Genomic DNA, 24,347 nt, shown 5'->3' on the forward strand with positions numbered 1-24,347 from the left:
GCGGGAGGTCCACTGGAGCCGCGGGACAGGTGACCGGCAGAGTGCCCCTCGCGGCGTGCCGCCGTGCTTGGGGCAGCGAAATGGCTAGAGCCGCCCCTGCTTTACATGCATCCCACTAGTAATGGTTTTAATATGAGAAACTACAAATATTTCATCCCCCCGGTGTGGTGGTTGTTTCAGAGTAAGCTGATACCAGCTGAGACACAATCTCAGCCCTGCACCGTGTCTTAATGGTCATGCACAGTTAATTAGCTGGAGGTAGAGCTGCTCAGAATCTGCTGAGGGCTCTTCTAGCCTTCCACAGCGGCAGCCGCCTACCAACTGCTTTCCTGCTAGCCAGGGACAGATGAAAGATCCCTTAATTGGCTTGCAAATCTGTGGCGAGGGTCTCGTGCATGTGGGAGGCAGAATACAAAGGCTGCAGCTCTGGGATGTAATCAGGTGACAGGATCAGGGTACAGGGCTTGCCGCTGGGTAGAGCCCGGAGAGGATTAGGTTTGTGGACAGTAACTACCAAAGCTGTGCCTGGGTCACTCCTATTTGTGTGCGTAAATCGTACTCCCCCCCCCCCGCAGGAATGTGCTGCATTTACATAGGGCTTATTGTCACACAGTGGCCCCAAAGCCCTTCACAGACCTAAGCTGTGACGTATCGCCTACATTCTACTCGGGGGAACTGAGTCCCAAGCCAGAGACTCACGATGTGGGTTTAAGCAAGTCACCAGTGGGCTGATTTTCAGTGGGGCTGTGCACCTGTGGGTCCCTTCGGGCCTGATACTCTTGCTAAAGCCCTTTTGCATTGCCAAAGTGGTGTAAAAGGGGCTGAGCTTAAATGAGAATCAGGCCCTTTGCATACAGTGGGAGTTGAGCATCAACATCTCTGAAAATCAGGCCATGGGTGACTTGCTTAAACTCACATTGTGAGTCAGTGACAGAGCTGGAAATAGACACAGTAATCCTGACCATCTATCTCCTGGACTAACCACTAAACCCTACATCTAAAAATAGAACCCGTGCCCCAGCTTCTGTTCCTTCCCCACCATCGGCATCCGCTAGGCAAACAAACTCCCGTCCAGAGCTGGGCCCAGAACCCAAGAATCCTGACTCCTATTCCCTCTGCTGGAGCCAGGAGCAGTACCTAGGTATCACAGCTCCCGGTCCTGTGCTCAGGTCACTAGGCCACGCTAAACTCTATGTGGAAAAAATGAAAGGAAACAAAACGACAGTGTTTTCTGTTAAAGGCAGAGTCTTGCTTCTGAAGAGAGGATTTCACACACACACCCTCCCACAAACTCAGCAGCCCCGCTTCTGGCAAAGGCAGAGCAAGGAAAGCCTGTCTTGACTTCGCTGTCTGAGCTGAAATCTCTGAGCCGTTTATACACTGGGGACACTGGGAGGTACGTGTGGGCTAGGAAGAGAGAGAATGAAAGCCCTAATTAAAAATTAAGGAAAATAGCAATGAAAAGGAGGGAGGCAGGCTATGCTACACGCGTTGCGTGCGGGCGATAATCCCTGGCTGCCCAGCTACATCCAGGGGGATGCTGTATGAAGGGAACGGTGGTTCTCAACCTTTTTTCTTCCAGGTCCCCTGGTCGATCCTCCGTTCCTCTAGCAGGATCTCTCTCCCATTTAGCAATAGGGGAGGGGCAAGTGGTTGTGACCCCACCCCAGATTAAGACTGCCTGGGATAGAAAATCAAATAGCGTTTCCTTTGGTGTTCTGGAGTTAGCATCCTCTTTTTTAACCATGTGGGAAGGTTGGTTGCCAGAAATGTTCTGGCAACCATAATAACAATAATGGAGGCAATAATAACAATAACATCTGGTTTGCCTTTCTGAAGTATCTTTCATCCAGAAGGGTCCCTAAACTATTTCTAAGCTATGCATATGTTACGGGTTCCCCCCGGGCTGCCACCTGAAACTGGGGTACCACTGAGCTCCCTGACCCACCAGCCTGGGTTCCCTCTCACACTGTACTGCTGTGACAAGCTGCAAAGCCCTCCAGCCTGCACTTTCACCAGCATACATACAGGTTACAAGCAGGTTCTCTGACCAGCCCCTTCATGGGACAGCTACTCCCAGCTCCTCAGGCTCACACCCCCTCTGGAGTAGAAACCCAAAATTATACCGTCTTGTGCTGTACAGCATAAGCTCATAAAATTGCCCCCCCCTCAATGTGGAGAGGAATATGCAACAGCCTTTGCCCCGAGTTATGATTCCCACACACTTCACTCCAATTCACTGGTTTAGATAAAACAAAAACAAGTTTATTAACCACAAAAGATAGATTGTAAGTGATAAGTGATAGCAAACAGATTATAGCAAATTATCTAGCAAATAAACAAAAAAACATAAACTAAGCTTAATATGTTAAATAGATTGGATATGAATAACAGATTCTCACCCTAAGAGATGATACAAACAGGTTGCAGATTCTTATGGGGCAAGCTACGCTTGCTTACGGCTTGGAATTCCCAGGTGTTTCGTTCACAGGCTAAAAATCCCGTTAGTCTGGGTCCAGTTCAGTCTTTTTTCCTCGGGTGTTTCCAGGAGTCGTCTTGTATGGGGAGTGAAGAACAGCTGATGATGTCACTCCCTGCCTTATATAGCTTTTGCATATGGCAGGAACCCTTTGTTCCCAAAGCTTGGATCCCAGACCAGTCTGTGGAAAAATACTGACATCCCAAGATGGAGTCTAGAGACATGTGGTCTCATCACATGTCCTTGTAGAGTCATAGCAGCCATCACTCACAGGCTGTCTGGAGCGTTCTCAGGAAGGCTCCCCAGGTGGGTGATAAGCTTCTCCTAAGGTCTATTGTTTTTCCCTAATGGCCCCATTTCCCTGAATAGCCCCCCCCCACACACACACACACCCTAGACCCGGGGTTCTCAAACTTCATTGCACTGTGACCCACTTCTGACAACAAAAATTACTACTTGACCCCAGAAGGGAGGCCTGAAGCCTGAGCCTGTCCAAGCCCTGCCGCCCTGGGCAGTGGGGCTCGGGCTTCAGCCTCGGGCTACAGTAAGTTTAAGCCAGTCCTGGCGACCCCATTAAAATGGGGTCATGACCTACTTTGGGGTCACAACCCACAGTTCAACAACCACTGATCTAGACTGAAAATATCTTGTCTAGTGGGCGTTTCCCAGGTGTAACTACATTTGAAATACAGCTACATTCATTGCAAGTCAATATTCATAACTTCCAATACAAAAATGATACATGCATACAAATTAGATAATCATATTCAGCAAATCATAACTTTTCCAATGACGCTTCACATGACTTACCTTGCATAAAATACATCGTCAATGTCATAATCATATCATCATAATATCACTGTGAAGAAGATGAGGTGCAGTGTCACAGCATATGTGCAGGAGCCACTTCACCCACCAGTGATGTGCAGCCACCATGGGCATGTCTACATTGCACAGGACTGACTCAGGTTTGAGCTCAAGGCCCTAAAACTCTGCTAGGAGGGTGGGTCAGAACCCACATCATGCTGTGACTTGGGTCCATTCCCTGTCATTCTGCAGAGTGAACGCAGCTGAAGCAGCAGGCCTGAGTCAGAAGGTCTGCCTAGTGCAAGGTGGATGTGCAGCCCGGCTGTGAGACTGAGTCCATCAGTTGTAAGCCCAGGTTTACAATGAGGATGTTCCCACGCATGCACCTGAGCGTCCACACAAGTCCACAAACATTTACAGGGTAGTGTATAAATATCCCATGGAGGTAGGTTGCGACAGCTGTTTAACAGCACGCAGCTGGTTAGGGCTGGGAGCGAGGCATTGCCGAGTCTAGTTGAAGAGTCAGGGAACTGAAGTGTTCCTGAATGAGTTGTATTTGGGTCAGGACATCAGCTCTTAATGAGCTTTGCAAAGGATGGGTGAGTATCATCAACCAATTTTTGCATTTAGGGAAACTGAGGCACAGGGAGAGACAATGACTTGCCCAGGATAACAGAGTTTGGAATATGTTTTAGGGTTTTTCAGGTTGCGAGGCACTATGGAAATGTAAGGTTGTTGTCATTATAAGTCAATATGGGTCTTGGATCGGTGTAACGCTGAACTTTGGGTTTCTGTGTGAATGGGCCCCTGATTCTGTCCTTCTCTGTGTCCCATTATCACTGGTGTTATTTGTATTATAGTAGGGCCAAGATTTCACCTCAGGTCTCCTGAGTCACAATCGAGTGCTACATCTGCTCAACTACACTGCCACCACTGGGATAGCTAAGAGCTCAAGACCCATCTACTGAGTGGCAGCAAATTAAACTTGTAATTTAAACAGTTCCAAGAAATAAATGAATACAGAGCCGAATGCACTTGTTCGGACCTTGGGTGAGTTCGATATGTTCACCATCGCTGAGATTCTCATATTATTATAACCCTATTCTGGGCCAGATCCTCAGCTGGTGACAAATGACGGGGCTGTGTTGGTTTGAAGGGGGCTATGCTGACTTCCATCAGCTGAGTATCTAGCGCAATAATCCCCTGAAAATAAGGAGCGTACCAGGGACACGCTGACACAACCACCTTGCTACCGCTCATCAAGAGCCCTGGTAGACTAGCAGACAATATGGGTATTGAACAGGCTACAGCCACTGGTGTGTGACAGGACCGTCTGTACTGGGCAAACAGGCTATTAATGGCCTATTGTCCAGCTGGCCAAACACGAGATACAGTCTCTCAGGTTAACCCCAGCCAAAGAATAAGCTCCTAGCAGCTTTTGGTTGCCGAAATAATGACTGTCATTTTAGTGCCTTCACTCAGAGCCATCAAGCATTGCAAGGCTCTGACAGAGGGTCCTAGTGTGACGTGCTGACTACACCGCCCGGGGCTGCCGGCCATAGAGAGGCAGAGATACAAAGGAAATACAAGCCCCCTTTGTGTGATCCTGTTACTGGACTCATTGTCAGGACTTAGGGGAACCGGGAGGGAACTGCTTATCCAGCAAAACAGCTCTCCTGCCCGTGTGCAGCAGTGTGCTGAGTGCAGGTTATGGCAGCTGGAGGCTGGACCTGGAGGAAGCTTTCTGCAAAGTTTGCCTTGTGAGGCCTGGCAGGGTCTCTCTCTGTGTGCTTTGGACACCAGGTTTGGATATGGCTTCCCTCGCTTCTAGTCATCGCTTTGGTTCGGGTGCATCCCTATCTCTGCTTCACAGGGACCCCACCGGGTTACCTTGTTGTCTTCATGGGTCCCGAGAATGAGGCATGTTGTCGGGGTGTCGGGGGTGGGAGGTTTGAGCAAAGGAGTAGGATCAAAACCACAGTGCACAAGGTGCTGTACATGTGCAAAGCGACTGAGAGTCTCTGCCCCACCGAGCTGACAATCAAAGAAAGACAGACGAAAGGTGGGAGAAGGGAAGCTTTATCCTCCTGGTTTACAGATGGGGAAACCGAGGCATGGGGAGAGTAAGTGAGAGGTGGGAATTGAACCCACCACTTCCTCTCTGACCAGGGCCTGGGGACTTGGAAGCTCAGGGAGTTCCCTGTACCAGAAACATGCCGTTGCTGAAGCCAATGTGAGGGAAAAGCTGCAGCCCAGGAAATTGAGTCAGTCCCTCCAGGAGCTAAGTTCTTCCTTCAAGCAAGTGCTTGATGCAAACAGCCTGCCCTGGGATCAGGGCTCCTGCTCTTTGCTGCGGGGCTCCTGTAGATTAATAGGAGTTGACTGCCCTCCCCTCCTTGCAGGAGCATGATCTCCTGGCAGGGGTCTTTGTTTCCTGCCTAGGCGTGAAATGTCAGGGCCCCTGAAAGGCAAAGCTCAGCAGCAGGAGAACTGCATGCCAAGCAGGGCTGTGGCCTTGTTCTCTCCCCTCATCACTCACGCTTCCTGGAGAGCAATCGGCACAGACAGCTGCATGGAGAGGCGAGGGGGGTTCCCAGGTCTCCACCAGGGCTGGATTGAATGAGTTTCCTGTGGGTAAACAGGGTCATTAGGAACCAGATCAGGGGAGAGATTTTAGCCAAGAGGAGGAGAGTCTATCTCTGTCGATAGGGTGCTACCGAATCTGTTGTGGAAATAGCTGTGCAGCGTGCGTGCCTCATCACCAGCAGGCGGGCTTAATAATAAAGGTCCAGGGCTGGTGGCTTACATGGCATGAGCTGGCTGAATAATAATGCCTGTTTCTGACCTGGAGCGTTTCGTCAGTGAGTCTCAAAGCACTTCACAATCTATTAATGTGTTTATCTGCACCGCACCCCCATGAGGTAGGGCAGGGCTCTTAGCCTAGTTTTTATAGATGGGGACCTGAGACACAGAGAGGCCAAGTGACTTGGCCACGGTCACACAATAATTGAATAGCAGGAGCTAGGAATTGCACCTGGGTCTCCACATCCTAAGCCAGTGCCCTAACCACTGTTAATTGTTACCACTCAAGAAAGAGATCTTGGAGTCATTGTGCATAGTTCTCTGAAAACATCCACTCAGTGTGCAGCAGCAGACAAAAAAGTGAACAGAATGTTGTTAATCATTAAGAAAGGGATAGATAAGAAGACAGAAAATATCATATTGCCTCTGTGTAAATCCATGGAACTCCCACATCTGGAATGCTGCGTGCAGATGTGGTCGCCCCATCTCAAAAAAGATATATTGGAATTGGAAAAGGTTCAGAAAAGGGCAACAAAAATGATTAGGGGTATGGAACGGCTTCTGTATGAGGAAAGATTAATAAGACTGGGACTTTTCAGCTTGGAAAGGAGACGACTAAGGGGGGGATATGATAGAGGTCTATAAAATCATAACGGGTATAGAGAAAGTAAATAAGGAAGTGTTATTTACTCTTTCTCATAACACCAGAACCAGGGGTCCCCAAATGAAATTAATAGGCAGCAGGATCAAAACAAACAAAAGGAAGTATTTTTCACACAACGCACAGTCAACCTGTGGAACTCCTTGCCAGAGGATGTTGTGAAGGCCAAGACTATAACAGGGTTCCGAAAAGAACTAGATAAGTTCATGGAGGACAGATCCATCAATGGCTATTAGCCAGGATGGACAGGGATGGTGTCCCTAGCCTCTGTTCGCCCGACAGGGGATGGATCACTTGATGATTACCTGTTCTGTTCATTCCCTCTGGGGCACCTGGCATTGGCCACTTTCGGAAGACGGGAGACTGGGCTAGATGGACCTTTGATCTGGCCCAGTTTGGCCGTTCTTATGGACCATCCTTCCCCTCCATTTTCTGCTTAAGGTGGGACATGAACTGATGTTGGCAGAGTCAGGTTCAAAGGACCACTGCTTCTTCCCCGGAGCAACTTCCCAGGCTATTGGGGGGGATGTGCCACCTTGTGGATAGGGCTCAGACCTGAGATTCCCATGTGTTTGGATGAGTACACTGTGAAATCCCCATGCACGCTTATTCTTCATTGCAGGATGTTCTGGTTATTTCAGTCCCACCTGCTAACTAGATCTAATCTCCCTTCCAGTCCCATTCCTCTAGCCACACACACTTCCTTCACCTCACCCCATCTGATAGTGCAACACAGCAGGCTAGTAGTAGCCTTCGAAGTGACCCTCGATTTGAGCAACCTCCGCTTTGAAAACGTTCAGGTCCTGGCTCAGTCTCTTTCACTGAGTGCATAGCAGTGCTCTGGGTTCCCACTCACTTCTGGGTGCCGTTCCCAATTTCCTGCTGCCCTGCATCTTGTGCAGTCATTTACACCAGTGCCAATGGGTGTAAAACTCTACCATGTTTTCACACTCACTTTGCACTGATGTTCATGACCAGCTATAATGCAGTCAGTGTTCTAGGGCAGGGGTAGGCAACCTATGGCACGTGTGCCGAACGCGGCTCGCCAGCTGATTTTCAGTGGCACTCACACTGCCCGGGTCCTGGCCACCGGTCCAGGGGGCTCTGCATTTTAATTTAATTTAAAATGAAGCTTCTTAGACATTTTAAAAACCTTATTTACTTTACATACAACAATAGTTTAGTTATATATTATAGACTTATAGAAAGAGACCTTCTAAAAATGTTAAAATGTATTACTGGCACACAAAGCCTTAAATTAGAGTGAATAAATGAAGACTCGGCACAGCACTTCTGAAAGGTTGCCAACCCCTGTTCTAGGGCCTAGGCTGTCTCCAAACCTCGTCTCTTCCTCTATACCCGATCCTGGCAGTTGTGTGCAAGGAATGTGCTTGCTGTCTGTCCCTAGGGTTGGATTCCTGAGGGCAATGAGGAATGGCATGGCCAATGAAGGGACCCAAACTCTGCAATGTGAGCCCTCAGAAACTGCCAGCCTCTATCAATCTAAACTAATCTCTCCAGGCATTCAATCATGCTTGTCGCTGTAGTTTCTGCGCATGTTATTGGAACGCTGGCGTTCTCTAGGATACTGTGTAAGATGCCTCTGTTCAACCTGGCTTTTTAGCCAGCAGGAGATGTACCATTGCCTGGGGGAAGAAGGAGCTTGTTAATTTGGCATAAGATTTATTGTCGGTATGGGGTGGCGGGTGAAAGGCAGGAAGCGGTGTAGTTTGTGGTCATAGGCTGAAATTCTGTGCCGCCCCTCGTGGAGCCAAAGGGCTTTGCAGTCTCTGCTCCCTCAGGATTCTCAGCCACCCCAGGGGGTCAAAATGACCACCAGCATAAATTAGAGCAGCCACAGGGGTGTTCTAATTTATCTCAGCCTCCCAAGAACATCCGAGTCTCTGCAGTTGTATGTGCCAACTCCTCCCCCCATCCCCATTCTGGCAGACCTCCTGTAAGGGGGCCAGTGTAGGGCTGTGCTGGGGGAATTCAGAGCTGTGCCTGCTCAGAAGGAATTCTCCCGTAACCCTTCATGTTACAATGCCAGAGTGACGGATAGGGGCTGGGATAAGGGATGGAATCTGTCCCATAATGGTTATGCGGCAGCCTCTGCTGCTGCTTCTCAGCAAGGATAGAACCCTAGACCTCCAGCTCTAAGGCACAGGCTTCCCCTACTTGAGTTTAAAGAGTAACTGCAACAACTAGTAGCTGTAGTAGGCTATTATCCTGTTTATTGTCCAGTCATTAGAAGGGGACACCACACACGTATCCCGTGTGTTACATAGATTAGCTTTCGTTCAGTATGATGCCCATGTCCCCATAGGAATAGGCACCTAATCAACCAGTGCCTTGATTCATTATTTACTTACCGCTGTAAGCGCATTCGGTCCTGTACAGTGGGTATGTTTGCCAAGCAAATAAGAGCCTCGGCTCTGAAAAGCCTCCAACACCAACAATAACGAGTCAATGCTACCTAATAACTGTGAGAATAAAATATAAATACTGAACCACAAGGTGTGCTGGAATGGAAAGGGGGCTGTTGCGCATCGTGATGGCAAGTTACCTATTGGCAGTTCTCTGGAATATCTGTCTCTTGAATTCCACAGCAGTACGTCAGAGAGTTCTTCTGGGCTGAATACAAGAGAGATTCATCTGGCTAATTACAGCCCAACTGTCTGTTGAAATAGTTTCCTGTGAAATATTGAACAGAGGTATTGCTAGTGCAACTACTATAGCTTTAGTAAGCAGTTAAGTATCTTGTCATCAGTCCATGTCATTAGTGTTCTTGCCTGGATTTAGATTTGGATTCTGTCAACAGTTTTATCCAAGTATTTATTATTTGGCTGTTACAATAAATGCAGCTCATTCACATCACTCAGTTTAATCCCGATTTTTTTAGCCAAATTCCAATGAGAGCGATTTCATTTTGTCTGCTGGGGCCTAAGTTTCCCATTGCCATTTCAGTGGGATTCTTCACTTCCTGTCCTAAAGTGCTGTGTGATGCTAATCAGCTGACTCTTTCCATCCCGGGCTGGCTGCCTTTCAGTGGTGGTTGTCATAATTCACTTTGTGCTTTGGGATCCTTTGGGCTCAAAGCCATAATATTGGTAATAATATAATACCTAGCTCTTGTATAGCACTTTTTATCAGAAGACCTCAGAATACTTTACAAAAGAGAGGAGTCATTATCATCTCCATTTTTCATAGTTGGGGAAACTGAGTCACGGGGCAGTGATGTCACTTGCCCAAGGTCACCAAGCCAGTCGGGCAGAGCTGGAAACAGAGCCCAGGTCTTCCAAGTCCCAGTGCAGTGCTCCACCCTCTAGACCACACTGCCAGCCGCGGCAAAAGAGTTGTATGAATGCACATGGTATTATTGTTTTGCTTCTGTAAAGGCGGCATTGAAAGGTTTAACATGCTCTGATAGAGCCGATAAACACTTCTATTTCCTTTCGTAGCAGCAGCCAAAACTCATTTAATACAAGAGAAAGCCACTAACAGTCATTATTTTGAAATCCATTCTGTGGGACACTGGGCTCTCTCTGGCTCATTAGTGGGGTCTGCTCCTTGTAGTTACACAAGCGTATGCCACAGCTCAGAAGAAACCCAAACAAAAATACCCGCCTCCCCAGTCCAAGAGACTGTAGATGCTGTCGCCTTCAGTGACATTGCCAGTCATCTGCGGGTTACCAGGCACCAGTGAGAAGGCAACCCCAGTGACTTCTTCATCAGCTGATTCCAAAAAGCTTTCCTCACTTCTGCTGTGTGAGGAACACCCTTAGGCTAGTCTGTCTTGTTCAGTGGTTCTGTTTTTCCCATAGTAATAGTTCCTTCTGGCTACTCACCTCTTGAACCTGCTCCTCCCAAAGGTTTGAGGGAGTGTCTTCTCTCCACCTTCTTGATTAGAGCAGTGAGGGGAGGCTCTGATGCAAGAAGAGATGAAGCTCTATATTGAAGATACCCTGGCTAGGGAGGTGGAGACTAACGCCAACCTTTCCCAGAATGGCCACTAATCTAGAGCGCTTCGGTTTTTGGATACCAAACTTGAGACACAGGGGACCAGATTTTCAGAAGTATCCAGCACCCATTGTGACACTTCTGGCCGGGTTGGGTGCAGAGCTCTTTTGAAAACGCGTCCTCTAGTGCCAGATGTTCAGCGTGCTGAGAAGCACCTGCCACCCACTGACTCCTTCCATCTGCAAGTGCTCAGGACCTCTGCAAAATCAGACCTAAAAATAGAGGCACCCAAAATCAGAGGCTGCTTTTGATAATTTGGCCCTGGGTGCCTCAAATCAAGCACCCAAAGGTGAGTGGAAACTTTTGAAAGTTTGGGCTGAAGCTGCTTCGTTGAAGTGAAATGACTGAAGCTGAAACTCTCTAGAGTTAGGCTTTGACTCAGCCATTGATGCAGCAGTCCTGGATCAACTCCCTAGTGTAGACGTGATTCCCACCAGTGCGGTGTTGTTTGCACTGGTGCAGTTTACCCTGGCTTGAAATTGGGGTATGCTGCACTGATGTTAGTCACTCAGCACCCTGTGTAAATCATATCTATGTTGGGGGTTGCCCTGGTACAGCTGAAAACCCAGTGCAGAGCCTTAGAAACAGGGCTGAAACCTGACCGCATCAGAGATATTTTGCACCCGCCAGGCAGGACTGATCACGACAGGGTGGAGGCATCTCAGTTTTAATGCAGCTCGTGACCATACAGTACAAAGTAGGATGAATTCTTGTTTCGGGGAAATGGGTGGGGGGACAATAACCGTCCCATAAATTACAGCCTGTGGACATTTTAATGTGAACCTCTTCATCACATGTCAGATCTTGATTTCGTTGGAAGAAGCAGCCAGTGTTACACAGTGCACAAAGTCATAAAGATAATGAACATGGAATAGTTCAGGCACATAGCAGGAGAAGTAACTAACAATATCCTTGTGATTTCTCTGCAGCTATTTTTACCCCCAACTCACTTCCTCTCTGAGCGGGTTTATATTTAGTAGCTTATAGCAGCTAATGCTCTGGTAGGTGGCAATGAAAGGAAGAGAGATTCTCAGTACTGCAATGATGGATTCTGTTAAGTCATTGATTACTTGCATTAATTTTGGGAATGAGTGGGGGAAGGAGGCGACCTTTTTCCATTCTCATTTTCACCGTTTCAGATTTAATATCTTTTTATTCCCTGACTCTTCCTTGGTTCTCCACCTCTGGAATCCAGGCTCCTGCATAGTGCCCCCTTCTGGCAATGGCACAATACAGAATCGTAATAGTGAAGGAAAAAGAAAAGGGCTCAGAAGGGATATCAACCATCATACTTCAGGGTACAAGCCAACCTCTATCTGATGACGGTCAGGAAGAAATTTTCTCTTGTCAGCAGATTAACTGCAGGGTTTCTTGCACCTTCATCTGAGCTTGTGGGACTGAGTGTCTGGCACATTAGTCTGACTAACTAGATGGGCTCATGGTCTGATCCAGTGTAGTACTTCTGCTGTCCCTTTGTCACAGCAGGCCTGGTGGCAGCTGATGCAACTGTCCCTGTGGTTCTTCAGCCTCCAGGAGAAACAGGAGCTTATCCAGGGCCAGGCACCCTTTTCCATGGAAGGGGGCAGGTATCACAGACAGCAGGTGCTGGGCTGCACCATTAGATGTGGAAGGTTGGGCCCATTGCCTGACCACCCAACCTAACAGTGGCTCTGCAACATTCTGCATTCTGTCACGGACCCGTTTCACCTCCTAACAAATGCCTCCATGGCTTGGGTCTCAAAAATCTTCTGTTCTGTGCATCACAAGCTCATCTGCTGTGCCTTCACCGTAATAATAAATTTGCTAGGCTGGGCTAAATAATCAGTCCCTAAAGCCACTGCTTTATAGGGGTTCCCTGACTGCCCCCTGCTTGTGCATTGGCCTCTGTCCTCCTCACAGGCCTGTCTGCATGGTAAAGGGCCCTACTTGTTTTTGCCAGCTGTCGCTGCGTTGCTAGTCTTGAGCACTGCCGCAGATACACATTCCTTCTGTGCTTCACCAGATCAAACAAGTTCCTGGACCTTGCGTCTGTGCGGCACTTGACGTAATTCCCCGGGCCACGCCACCTCTGCACCTCCCCCAGCCTCATTCCCTACTGACGGCAGCATCACCACTGCCTGGGACCAGATTCCAGAGTGGCTCATTGCTGGCAGTGAAGCAGAACGAGCGTGGAGAGCTTTCCTCCTGCTGCCACTGGGAAAAACAAACAAGCTTGAGAAATATGTGGCTGAAGTCCCAGAACAAAAATTCCACTCAGAGCCTGGGATCTGCTCTCTTACATCCTTCCTGAGCATGGGAGACTTTCTGTCTTGTGGTGAAGGCACTAGACTGGGATTCAGGAGATCAGCGGTCAATTCCCTGTTTTGCCACAGTCTGCCTGTGTGACCTTGGGCAAGTCACTTCATCTCTCTTTGCCATAGTGCCCCAGCTGTGAAATGGGGATAATAATCCACACCTTCTCCCACCTTTTATCTGCCTGGTCTATAGATTGTAAGCTCTTCTGTGCATGGGCTGCCTCTCGCTATTATGTCTACACTGCATTCACGGGGTGTCCATTGAAGCGTGAGTAGATATATCCGAGGTAGCTTGACACAGTGGCAGCGTGCACTCTGTGCAGACTGTACAAGCCCATCTGGAAGCTGAGTAATTACTCGCACTGTTTAGCCTGCTGCAGCTTCTTGGCTCCAGTACCCAAGCTCACTAGAGTAAAGCTCGCTTGGGTATGTCTACTCAAGCTGTAATCACACCCTGTGATTGCAGTGTCAGCGCACCCTGTGTGTGTGTAGAGCATGCAGTGCAAGGGGACCTCTGGGCCCTAGCTAGCGTAACACACATTCATCAACAACAATTTCGAGCAGCTCTGCCAACAAGAGGTTGAAAGAGGGTCAGAAATTGCTGGGCGTCCACCCTTGAAATCAGACCCTTTAAAAATGTCTCACGTTGGGTGTCCAAAATCACTAAGGGTCTGTCAACACTGAAATCAGAGGTGCGACTGCGGCATGTATAGACACACCCCAGCTAGTTTTCATCTAGCTAGCTCCAATAACAATAGCAGTGAAGCTGCAGCAGCGTGGGCTATCCGCTCGAGTACATGCCCAGGGCCCATGCCACTTCCTATATTGCCCCAGCTTCACTGCTGTTGGTATCTGAGCTAGCTAGACCAAAGCTAGCTGGGGTGTGTCTACACGTCACACGTGCTGAAGTCACACCTCTGACTGCAGTGTACACGTACCCTAAGTCACTTTTGAAGCTCTTGACCAATCTCTCCAGGGTTGGACTGAAGTGTCTTGGGTAGACAGACTGGTGCTTGCATGCTAACGACAGCAGTGTGGACATTCTGGCTCAGGCTCTGAAGCCCACCCGACACCCTATGCTTGAGAGCCTGATCCCCAGCTTGAACCAGAATATCCACATAGCTAGATCTTAGCTCCATTAGCACAAGTCTGTGCAGGCTGGGAGGCAGTGTAGACATACCTTAGACATACCGTAGTGTAGACATACCATAGATCTGGTGGGCTAGTTTGGAGGAGTCTTGCACTATGCTTTTACCTGCTCTGCGAAATGAAGTGAGGACTGTCAGTTTCAAGTGATATCTTTCAGGAGGATTTGAAGCAAAGTAATTGCAGTGTCTGGTGCTGCTAGTGTGTAATCTTCCTGAACACATCATTACGCATAGTAATATTCCAGTCATGATATCTGTTGTTCACATAGCACAGTGGATGCCAAACACTTTACATGCTGTGTATTTGGCCCTAGCTACTGAGATGCAATCACCTCTGCAGCACCCAGCAGCAAAATGCAATGGCTGTTTCACAGCATGCTACACAGTAGTTTAGGACAGGAAGTAAAGAAGAAAACAGCGGTTAGTTCAAAGTGGGTGCAAGGGTGGAAGGAAGAAAGTAATTGCCCATATTGGAATTTGGGTTAGAACCTCTTAGGGTCTACACTGGAGATAGAAGGTGTAATGTCCAACTCATGTAGACGTACCCTCGTTAGCTTTAATCCAGGTAATGAAGAGTAGCTGCGCCACTGTGGGAGGACTTAGCCACCCAAGTATGTACCTAGCATCTTGGACAGGTACATACTCGGGGCAGCTAGCCCCCACGCTGCTCATGCCACCATGGCTGCACTTCTGTTTTTAGCGCACTAGGATGGTCACAGCTAGCGCGAGTATGTTTACATGAGCCAGAAGTTACACCTGCAGCTCCAAGTGTCAATATACTCCTGGTCTTTCAAAGAGTGCCATGCCATCACATGGTCAGGAACCCTGCTTGCTGCCTCAGTTGAAAGACAGCTCCTCCTGCTGGGGTGTGGCTGAACATTACTTTGAAGAGAACACCCCCTATTCGAGCACAGATGCAGGTACGGATTTTCCCAAGAGTTCTCCCATCCTCTGTCTGTCGACTAGAGCCCCGGTCAATGCAGCGCAGCGTGGGCACATGGCACAAATGCTTGGTAGCTTCCCCCAGTGCTGCTTTAACAGCACGAGTGAGCGCACACAGCTGGAGTGAGATACATCGGATCCATTTAGCTCCATTGATGCACATGACACGAATGGCACTGTCTAATGTGCTTAGGTTAGACCTTGCTTAGCTTGTGAGATGGAGCGAGATCCCAGCCTGACTCATCACTCAGGCCTTCAGAGGATAGTAAATATTGGTCTCCACTCTGCTGGGGCTTATTAAATAGTGAGGTTATGAGAACACCCCCTGCCTCCCCTGTAACCAACCCCCCAAGCCACCCAGTTGTTTACTGTGATTCCAGATGTTGCTTGTGCCTTGGTCAACCCTTGTCTGTAGATGGAGAGGTTTGCTAGCCTGGGGGATTTGGGGAGAAGTGGGGTTGCAGGAAACCTGGTTGAGTGCAGCCTTAGCTAAGGTTAATTCCCGGGGTTCCCAGGCTTTGAACGTGAGAGATTGCATCAGTGTTAGGAGGCTGGGTGCGGGATGCGTGCGCGCTGGTGCGACAGTGGCTGATGACCGTGCAGAATGTTTATATTACTGACAGATGATCTGTTAAGGTTTCAGATGCAAGCGTTTCAACCCAAGTGTGCTGGTTGCCACAGCAACACAATGCGTTAGCTCCCCGTCTGAGCCCATCAGTCTGGAATGCGATCACCGTTTGTTTGTGCTGATATCACAGGGGTGGCCAGGGGAGGGAATGAGCTACCAGCAGACAGCAATACAGCAGACCCCTTCCCACTTTGAAGGGTCGAACGGGATTGAGGTGTGGGGCAGAACCCCCTGAAGTAGCATTCAGTGAACCAGGAGCCAGCGGCTGATATGCCCTTTAAGATTCCTTCTGTGCTGCAGGACGAGTGACTTTAAAGGAATGCGGTGCTCCTGAATGGCAGTCTCCTGTCAGGTACAAGGGCCTGGTGGAGGGGCGGCTCATCTGAGCCCAAGATAGTCCGTCCTTCCCCTTTCAGCCCCCACACTGCTCTCAGCACAGCCACCACCCTTCCAGTCAGCGTCAGGGCCAGGAGACAAGGCCCAAGGCAGTCAGAAACATAGCCCATGGAGGATCTGACTTCAGCCCCTTGTCCCACAGCCCACTAGGCAAGAAAGACACAGGGCTGAGGCAGTCAGTCCCAGAGCTGCTACAGTCCCACCCCCTGCAAGGGGACGTGCCTGTGAGGGTCAGCGTGAACTAGCCACTGGGCAACAGGGAGGGAGCCCGATCAATGGCTTTGCCTGCCAGTGCCTTGTGGCCAGCAGGGGGTAGCTGCCGAGTACTGCTGAGCCATCGATTATTTCCCCCCTTCTTGTTAAGCAACAGCTGCTACATTTACTCCGCTGCTGTGCAAAAAATAGCTTCTCTCACAGTTGGAGGGTGGGTGGAGTGGGCGCAGCCAGCTCTGGCTGGAGGCAGGAGGCAGGCTGTTCCGGGTCAGTGGGATTCTGTCCGGTCATTATGGTGAAAGGGGTCATTGACTGGGCAGCAGCCTTCCCCCTCCTGCCAGCACACCTCATTGCTCCATCGCTTTCCTGGACCATGCTGCAGCTGGGCCATCGTAAAGCAAAGAACCTGCTCGGGGCTGAAAGAGTCCGGGGGCTGCACATGAAGTGGCAGAGTGGGGTGGGGGTGGCAGTACTGGATGAATAGGGGGCTGCAGGTTGCCACTGAGAGGCATCAGCTGATTTCTGTATGGGGGGAACCCAGGACTGGAATAGTGGGGGGCGCTATGGGTCAGGATTGAAGGGCATTGGCTGATCTCTGTGAGTGGGGAACCCGGGGCTGAAATAGCTGGGGGCTGTCCAGGATTGAGGGGCTTTGGCAGAGCTGTGTGGGGAGTCCAGAACAGAAATGGCAGGGGTGGGGCTGCAGATCAGAATTAAGGGGCATTGGCAGAGCTGTACAGGGACTCTCTCCCTTTCTGAGGTTTGGTTTAGGGCACTGCTGTGATCCCGTCCGTTTCAGGAGCATTACCCTTTTCCTAAAACTGTCACCCCAGACAATTACTGTAACCAGAAGGCATCCGAGCGCAGAATGTGAGCAGCTCCTAAGCCAGGCCCTGTCTCCATTGCTGAGCTAGGGACGGAAGCTGCAGCACACAGTGCAGTGGCTTGTAAGCATTGGGAATTAAGAACACTGCAGCCCTGCCTGCATGTCTTCGTTTAGCCAGCCAGAGAAACAATGAACTTCGCTCTTTGTCCCTTGGGGGGTTTCTTCATTTAAGGGCTTTATTCTTTAATCAGATCTGTGGCTAAGAGGATTTCAGTGTCCATAAAGACTGGAATCAGTCAAGAGACTGTAAATGAACGGTGAGCGCTCAGGGCCTCACTTCTTCTCTTGCATCTCAGGGGTCCCCTCCCAGTCAGAACCTCAGTCCTCTCTCCCCTTGGGAGTTCGCTGGTGCCCCAGAAAGTCTCTTTGGCAAAGGCAGAGCATAGAAACCGGAGAGACACCGGCCTGGGAGCTTAGAGGATTTTCCTTTTCTTCTCTGTGGGAGTTGAATCTTCTTTCTCTTTATTCGTTCAGTCTTTCTTTCCTTCCTTCCTTTTCTCCCCCACTCCATAGCCCTCGCCCTTCCCAGCTAGGACTGGGAGTCCAAGCATGTTGCAGACCAGAGTGAGACTATGTATTTATTTCGATATTCCTGTATTTAGGTGTCTAGAACACAGCCCTTGGGCACATGTGATAATGAATGACGAAAAGGCAAGCACCGGGGGCCTGTGAGACCACAGTTAACTAATGAAAACACAAGGGGCCTGGTTCCCTGACTCACAGTAAGGCCCCGTATGCTGCTCTCAAATGTAAAGGGGCCTGGAAGCAGGTGGAAGGAATGCCCTGAGAATATCCCGTGTACTGGGGCCTCCCCAGCTGGTTTAGCAGTGGCCTGAGGGCTCTGTGCTGGCCTCCTCCCAGCACAGAGAACACACGGGGAGCGTGGCTGGAGTGCCCTGCATCTAGGGCTATTCTTTGCTTTCCACGGCCCACAGGGAAGCTGAGCATATAACAGAGCAACCCCAAGGCTGCTTTAATTGTACACACTGGGAGCTGGGCATGCTCCTGCGCAGCCCCAGAATACATGGGGCAAAATTGTGGCCCCATTGAAGCTAATGGTAAAACTCCCATTGATGTCAGTGGGGACAGGCTTCTCCTCTTGAGCTTTGGGTTCAAATTCACCTCAGGCTGTGAATGAAAATGAACATGGTCCTATTCCAGAGCCTGTGCTTCTCACACACCTGACAGTCCCTGCTTAGGTGCATGTCATGGCAGGAGCATTTGCGAGGTCCTGAATGCACTTGTTAGACGCGGGAAAGAGTTCGGAGCCTTTCATTGCTCGGTCACAGGTTCGAATCCGGTCTAGGCTGGCGTCAATCGAGAGTTGTTACCGTCTGACAACTGTTTGATGATGGGCTACAGTGGAGAGCATTGCTAGGTGTCAGCCTGTTCCCTAGTGAAGGGGTGTTCCTAGTGCAAGCAATGCCTTAGCCGACTCCTTCACTTACTAAGGGGGAAAGGGTGTGACTGAGGTAGGCATGCTGCTGCCACACCGGGGGTAAGGGTATCATGGGATATCATCTGGCACCTATTGCCTGCTTTGTCCAATGCGCGCCATGTACAGCTCCATGGGAATAAACCTGGCAAACTTGGATCCACTGGGTTCGGGTCACGTCCCCCAGCTACTCCCAGACCCTTCAGACATGGCCTGATTCTGTTCTGCAGCTGCTGAGGCTGAAAGGTAGAACTTGAGCCATCGCTGAAGCTTTAACAGGAGCGTTTCACTGGCCTGCGGTGGTTATTCCCTATGGAATTCTGCTGCTTCGTCTCACGTTATTAGACGGGTGCCGTAATCCATCCTAATTACCCTGCTCAGTCACTAGCGGCTTTGCAGCGCATCTCAGCAGAGCTGACAATGCTAAGCGCAAGAGGGGGTCAGTATTTTAGGCATCTGCTCTTCACTGCTGTGAGGCAGCAGAGAGAAGGGAGGGAGAGACAATCATTCCTTTGGTTTAGCATTGAGGATTCACGCTTAGGCCCCGATCCTGCAATCTGAGCCGTCCGGACAGACCCCTGCAGCCAGGCCAAGTCCCACTGAAGTCAATCAGGCTGTGCGTGGGCACATGGGGTTGTCCGCAAGGATCCATTGATAGGATCAGTGGTTTGGGTCTGACCCAAGGCCTGCTGAGTTCAGTAGAAAGGCTCCTAGTGATTTCAGTGGGCCCTGGATTGGGCCTCTTATTGGTAAACTCATCAGGAGCACAGACTGTATCTCGGGCCTGATTTTCACCGAGCACTCCCAAGTCCAGTCAGTCAGTGCTGCAGGTGCCTGACGCCTCTGCAAATCAGGCCCTGTGCGTCTGGCTCCAGCCCCAAGCAGGTGGTCCTGCATGCAATCCAAGCCCTTCAGCCTACTCTCCTTGCTTTCCCCTTCCAGGGCCCTGCCGTCCCACCGCAGCACAGGATAAAATGAACAAGATGAAAAACTTCAAGCGGCGGTTTTCCCTCTCCGTTCCTCGGACGGAGACCATCGAGGAGTCGCTGGCCGAGTTCACAGAGCAGTTCAACCAGCTCAACAACAGGAAGAATGAAGGTGAGAGGCTGGCAGGTTCATTGTGCCAGCAGGGGAAACCGGTCCAGGCTTGGCCACAATCCCCTTCAGGCACAGACAGTTGGTACAGGGTCAGGATTTCTTTCCACTTGACCTTTAACTGTCTCAAATGGGCCCAGAAAAGCAGCGCAAATAGTGTGTGTGACCTTGGGCAAGTCCCTGGCCAGTCTATGCCTCAGTTTCCCCATCTGTGAAACAGGGGTAATACCTCCCCAACATTCATTCCTCTGTGGGGAGCGCCGTGGGTAGAAAGTGCTGTAAAGGGACAAAGCATTGTTATTTTTAGATATCATTACACATTAAAGACCAGAGCAAAAAGTGGGGGAGCAAGCAGCTATTCTGCTTAAGGCCTGCACTTCATTAAAGCATGGGGCCCCCTTCTCCCCGCCCAGAAATAGTAGCGATTGGCTCTCTGGCAGGCTCAGGCCTTGTTCACGTGCAGGGCAGTTCTCCCCCCACAGCAATTGTCTCAAGCTCTCTGCAAACTCAGCCACACACCGCTCCCTCATTTCACTCAGGTCACATTTACACCTTTCTCTGCAACCACAACAGCTAGAAACATACTTTAAAACAAAAAACAAAAAAAATCAAGGCGGAGACCCTAGTGTAATCACCTGGTTCCTCCATCCAGCCATCTGCTCTCTAACCTAAGTGTAGAACGACAGGTTTCAGAGTAGCAGCCGTGTTAGTCTGTATCCGCAAAAAGAACAGGAGTACTTGTGGCACCTTAGAGACTAACAAATTTATTTGAGCATAAGCTTTCGTGGGCTACAGCCCACTTCATCGGATGCACAGACTGGAACATGCAGCAAGAAGATATTTATACATACAGAGAACAAGCTGCCAGCACTGCACCCCGCTTAGCAAGCAGCCACGCTCGATGCTCAGAAGCAGCCACGGTGCCTGTCTGCTCCCCCCACCCTGGCAAGCTGATGGGGCTATAATTAGAAACGAGCCTCTAATTACAGACATGGAAGCTACCGGGATGAAACGGTGCGAGACTAACGAAGTGCTGGGTGCTGACAGCAGCAGCTGACTGCGCCTTTCTCAGGGGACATCAGCCCTGGGTTCTCTGGCCCTTGGCTCATTATCGACGTGCACCAAACCCAAGCTCTGTCATATAACAAGGCGGCTTCCCCGTTCTCTCACTTTAATGAGTCCTCAGCCCGGCTTGTGCCTGGCCTCCTCCCCTTCACTTTTCAAACCAAGGTCTGTAGCAGCCCACTTGTTCTGCCCACCCCTGCTGGTCAGTACCTCTCCCCGGGTGACCTGGATGGAACGGGAGTGAGGGCAGAGCTGAGTAGGCAGTTGTCTCCCTTTTATGGGCCATGAGTCTGTCACTTTCTTGGGGATCCCTGAACCAGGCCCAGGGGTGTGTCTCTACCCCCTGTGTGGCAGGACAACCTAGTACCAGGCCCAGGGGTGTGTCTCTACCCCCTGTGTGGCAGGAGAACGTAGTACTAGGCCCAGGGGTGTGTTTCTGCCCCTCTAAGAAACAGAAGCCCCCAGTATCAGGCCATGTCTGTATTTCCTTCCCCCAGTTGGAGGCAGAAGAACCTGGCTACAGTTTGCAACCCACAATACGTGGTCAGTTCCTCACCCTGCAGCCTGTGCCCTTCCCACGCGGTACAGCCCAGACATGGTGCCTATCTCCACTGTCCCCAGTTCTGCGTCATTCCCTCGCTCCCATACAGCCCGCTCCTTCTGGCCCAAGATCTCTTGATTAAGTTTCTCACCGATTGTAAACAAGCCTGTGAAGTCACCTCTGCGCTGCCCTTAATCTCCTTCCCCTGAAAGCTGCGGATGTTATTTATTAAGAGGCCTGACAGCCGCATTTGTCTGACGTATCTCTTCAGCCCTCCGCGGATGGCATTTAATAAACCCCTCGCCGCTAGGAGCTCCCTGCCCGCAGCATTGCGCCATCCGGCATTGGCAGGGGCAGGCTCAGCAGGGGAATGCTGCGTACAGATGCACCAACCTGTCTGGCACGGTGTGGGCTTGAGCCACAGCCCACTGATGGCAGAGGGCATCTTTCTACAGATTTCAACGGTCTTTAGCTCAGGGAGGGGGCCATGGTTTACTGCAGGTTGGGGTTCAGCTGGAAAGAGATCGGTTTGCTTTTTTCTGGAAGAGAATCGAGCCGGGTTCATTCCCCAAGTTCATCTCTCTAGGGGGAGACTGGGAAGCTCATGGACACTAACAGAACCGGCTGCATGCAGCTGCACCATTGGCAAATGCCTCGGTCTGAGCCTGTTTTACAAACCTGGATGCGCTAAGCCTTCTGTGAGGTCGTTCTCATTACCCCGATTCTACAGGTGGAGAAATTGCAGCACAGGACGGAGCAGGGACTTGCCTACAGTCATGCAGCCAATCAGTGGCAGAGCTGGGACCAGAATCCTGAAATCCTGATGTTGGGTCTTGTGCTTCAGCCACTCCTCCAAGCTTCCCCCTGTGCGGGCCAGGCCCAGCCGTTACCGGGTGTGTCCTTTCGATACTGTCACGTATGGTGCAGTTTAACTATTCCTGCTGCCCATGTTTCTGAACGAGCTTCCTGGGCGCTCTCTGCCCATTCTGCGTGGCAGGCCTGAAAACAGGGCATCTCCTCAGGTGAACATGTGTCCAAGGATAACACATGCAGGGAAGCAAATTTCATGCGCCATGGAGAGAGCTAATCATTGCAGGGATCAGGAAATCATTTTCCTTTCATCGCACTGCGGAGCTGGCCGGGGGAATTATTTAATTATTTTCCCCAGCCTTGGCGGCTGCTGACAGCAGGTTATGGGAACTGATTAGACTCAGAAGCAGAGGTAGAATGGCAAATTCTGTAGGAGTTGCCAGTGGGGAGGGGGCGCAATAACCTGTCCCTTAACCAAGGAATGCTGCAGCCTAAAGGGGGGGTGTTACCATCTCTACAGTGGCATTTTCCTTTATTATGAGCCGTATCACTTATCAGTTGACCCACGCTCTGAGACTCGGCGCCCCAGGTCTTGTATTGCAGTGTAGACCTATCCAGAGAGTTTAAAGCCAGAAGAGACCACAAGATCATCTGCTCTGACCTCCTTTCTAGCAGACCGCCTGGCACCTGCCCTCTAACTCAACAACTGAAAAGCGACCCACGTAGTTCAGCCCGCAGGGACTAGGGCTTACAGGTGGAACCCCCACTGCTGCAGCAATGGGAGCACTAGTGTAGACAGGCTGCTAACAGCTTTGCTTCCCTATTCTTTGGACCAGCCCTGAGCAAGGTTAGGCGTCTTGGGCCTGATTTTCAAAAGGACTCAGCGCGTTGGCTGCAAGTTACATGCTGAGCTCTAGTGAAAATGCAGCCGTGAGCATCATAAGGAAAGCGGCGGGGGTGCTGAGTACTTGGGAATCTCCCCAGATTTAGGGGCCTAAATGAGCGCCCAATTGTTTGGAAAATCCGGCCCCCACTGTGGGTGCTAAGTACTGGGAAGTCTGGCCCTGAGCTCTTTGGGAGACCTGGCCTATGGAGGTTAAAAACACCCATGCTCTGGCTAAGTGAGCTCTGTCCCTCTCCAGCTACTTACCCTTGGAGGTGAATCCCTCAGTGGGATTTTGTTTGACGTGCTTTGTTTCAGGATCAAACTTCCCAGTTCGCAGCCTCTGCCTGGGCTTCCTTGCCGAGCCCTGCTGTGTCTGCGCTGGCATCAGGATGGGTAAGAGCTGGAAAATTTCATTTAAATGGTGACTGCCACCATTTGCCTCCACTCCCCGGAGACACTCCCTGCCACCCTGCAAATACCTCTCAATTGCAGTCACATAGGAGGAAAGCTGGAATGAGGATCTGTTCACCCTTCAACCCTGATGGCTAGCAAATGTTTCACGGCCGAGCTCCATACTTCTAGTGTACCATGATATTTAGGCTGCTGTGCATTGGTGGATGCCAGAATTTAATGTCTGGAGAGCTGCTTCGCCATCCAGGGAAGTCACAGTGATGTACAAAGCCACCAGCATCCATTCATTGCATCGTCATAGTGCAGTGCCCTCTTGTATTGAAGTAAGCAGGAGTTGGATTGGTGAGCCAGTTTGTGGGCACTGCCAATTTGTGCTCCCGAATCTAAGCCTTCAATTAAAAACACATAGTCTGTAGCCCTTATGGTTCTGAAGATAATCTTCACATGGTGGATGGAGGGTAGGCTGAGCAGGTGATGTAGGGTGACCAGATGGCAAGTGCGAAAAATCGGGTCAAGGTGTGGGGGGTAATAGGAGCCCATATTAAAAAAAAAAACCCAAATATCAGGAATGTCCCTCTAAAATCGGGACATCTGGTCACCCTAAGGTGATGTCTGAGTGGGTCTGCAGATAGCCTGAAACAATAGCTTGGAGAAAAAACAACGAGGAATCCTTGTGGCACCTTAGAGACTTAACACAGTTATTTGGGCATAAGCTTTCGTGGGCTAAAACCCACTTCATCAGATGCATGGAGTGGAAAATACAGTAGCAGGTATATATACACAGTACATGAAAAGATGAGAGTTGCCTTACCAAGTGGGGGGGGTCAG

The 24,347-nt window shown here is 50.2% G+C and overlaps 1 protein-coding gene across 31 annotated transcripts in view; it reads left to right on the top strand.

Moving 5' to 3' along the window:
* CDK18 (cyclin dependent kinase 18) overlaps nt 1-24,347 on the top strand; it is a 173,452-nt gene that overhangs the window by 117,862 nt on the left and 31,243 nt on the right. For 30 of the 31 annotated variants that reach the window (XM_039533361.1, XM_039533364.1, XM_039533376.1 and 27 more), the window contains one exon: nt 19,654-19,809. In XM_039533361.1, the coding sequence (XP_039389295.1) occupies nt 19,654-19,809 (156 nt within the window). Of the gene's footprint in view, nt 1-9,441; nt 9,464-19,653; nt 19,810-24,347 lie in introns of those variants that run through there. The other variant, XM_039533387.1, reaches the window with a different exon arrangement.

This window comes from Mauremys reevesii, linkage group 4, assembly GCF_016161935.1.
Source record: "Mauremys reevesii isolate NIE-2019 linkage group 4, ASM1616193v1, whole genome shotgun sequence".
NCBI classification, from domain to species: Eukaryota; Metazoa; Chordata; order Testudines; family Geoemydidae; genus Mauremys; species Mauremys reevesii.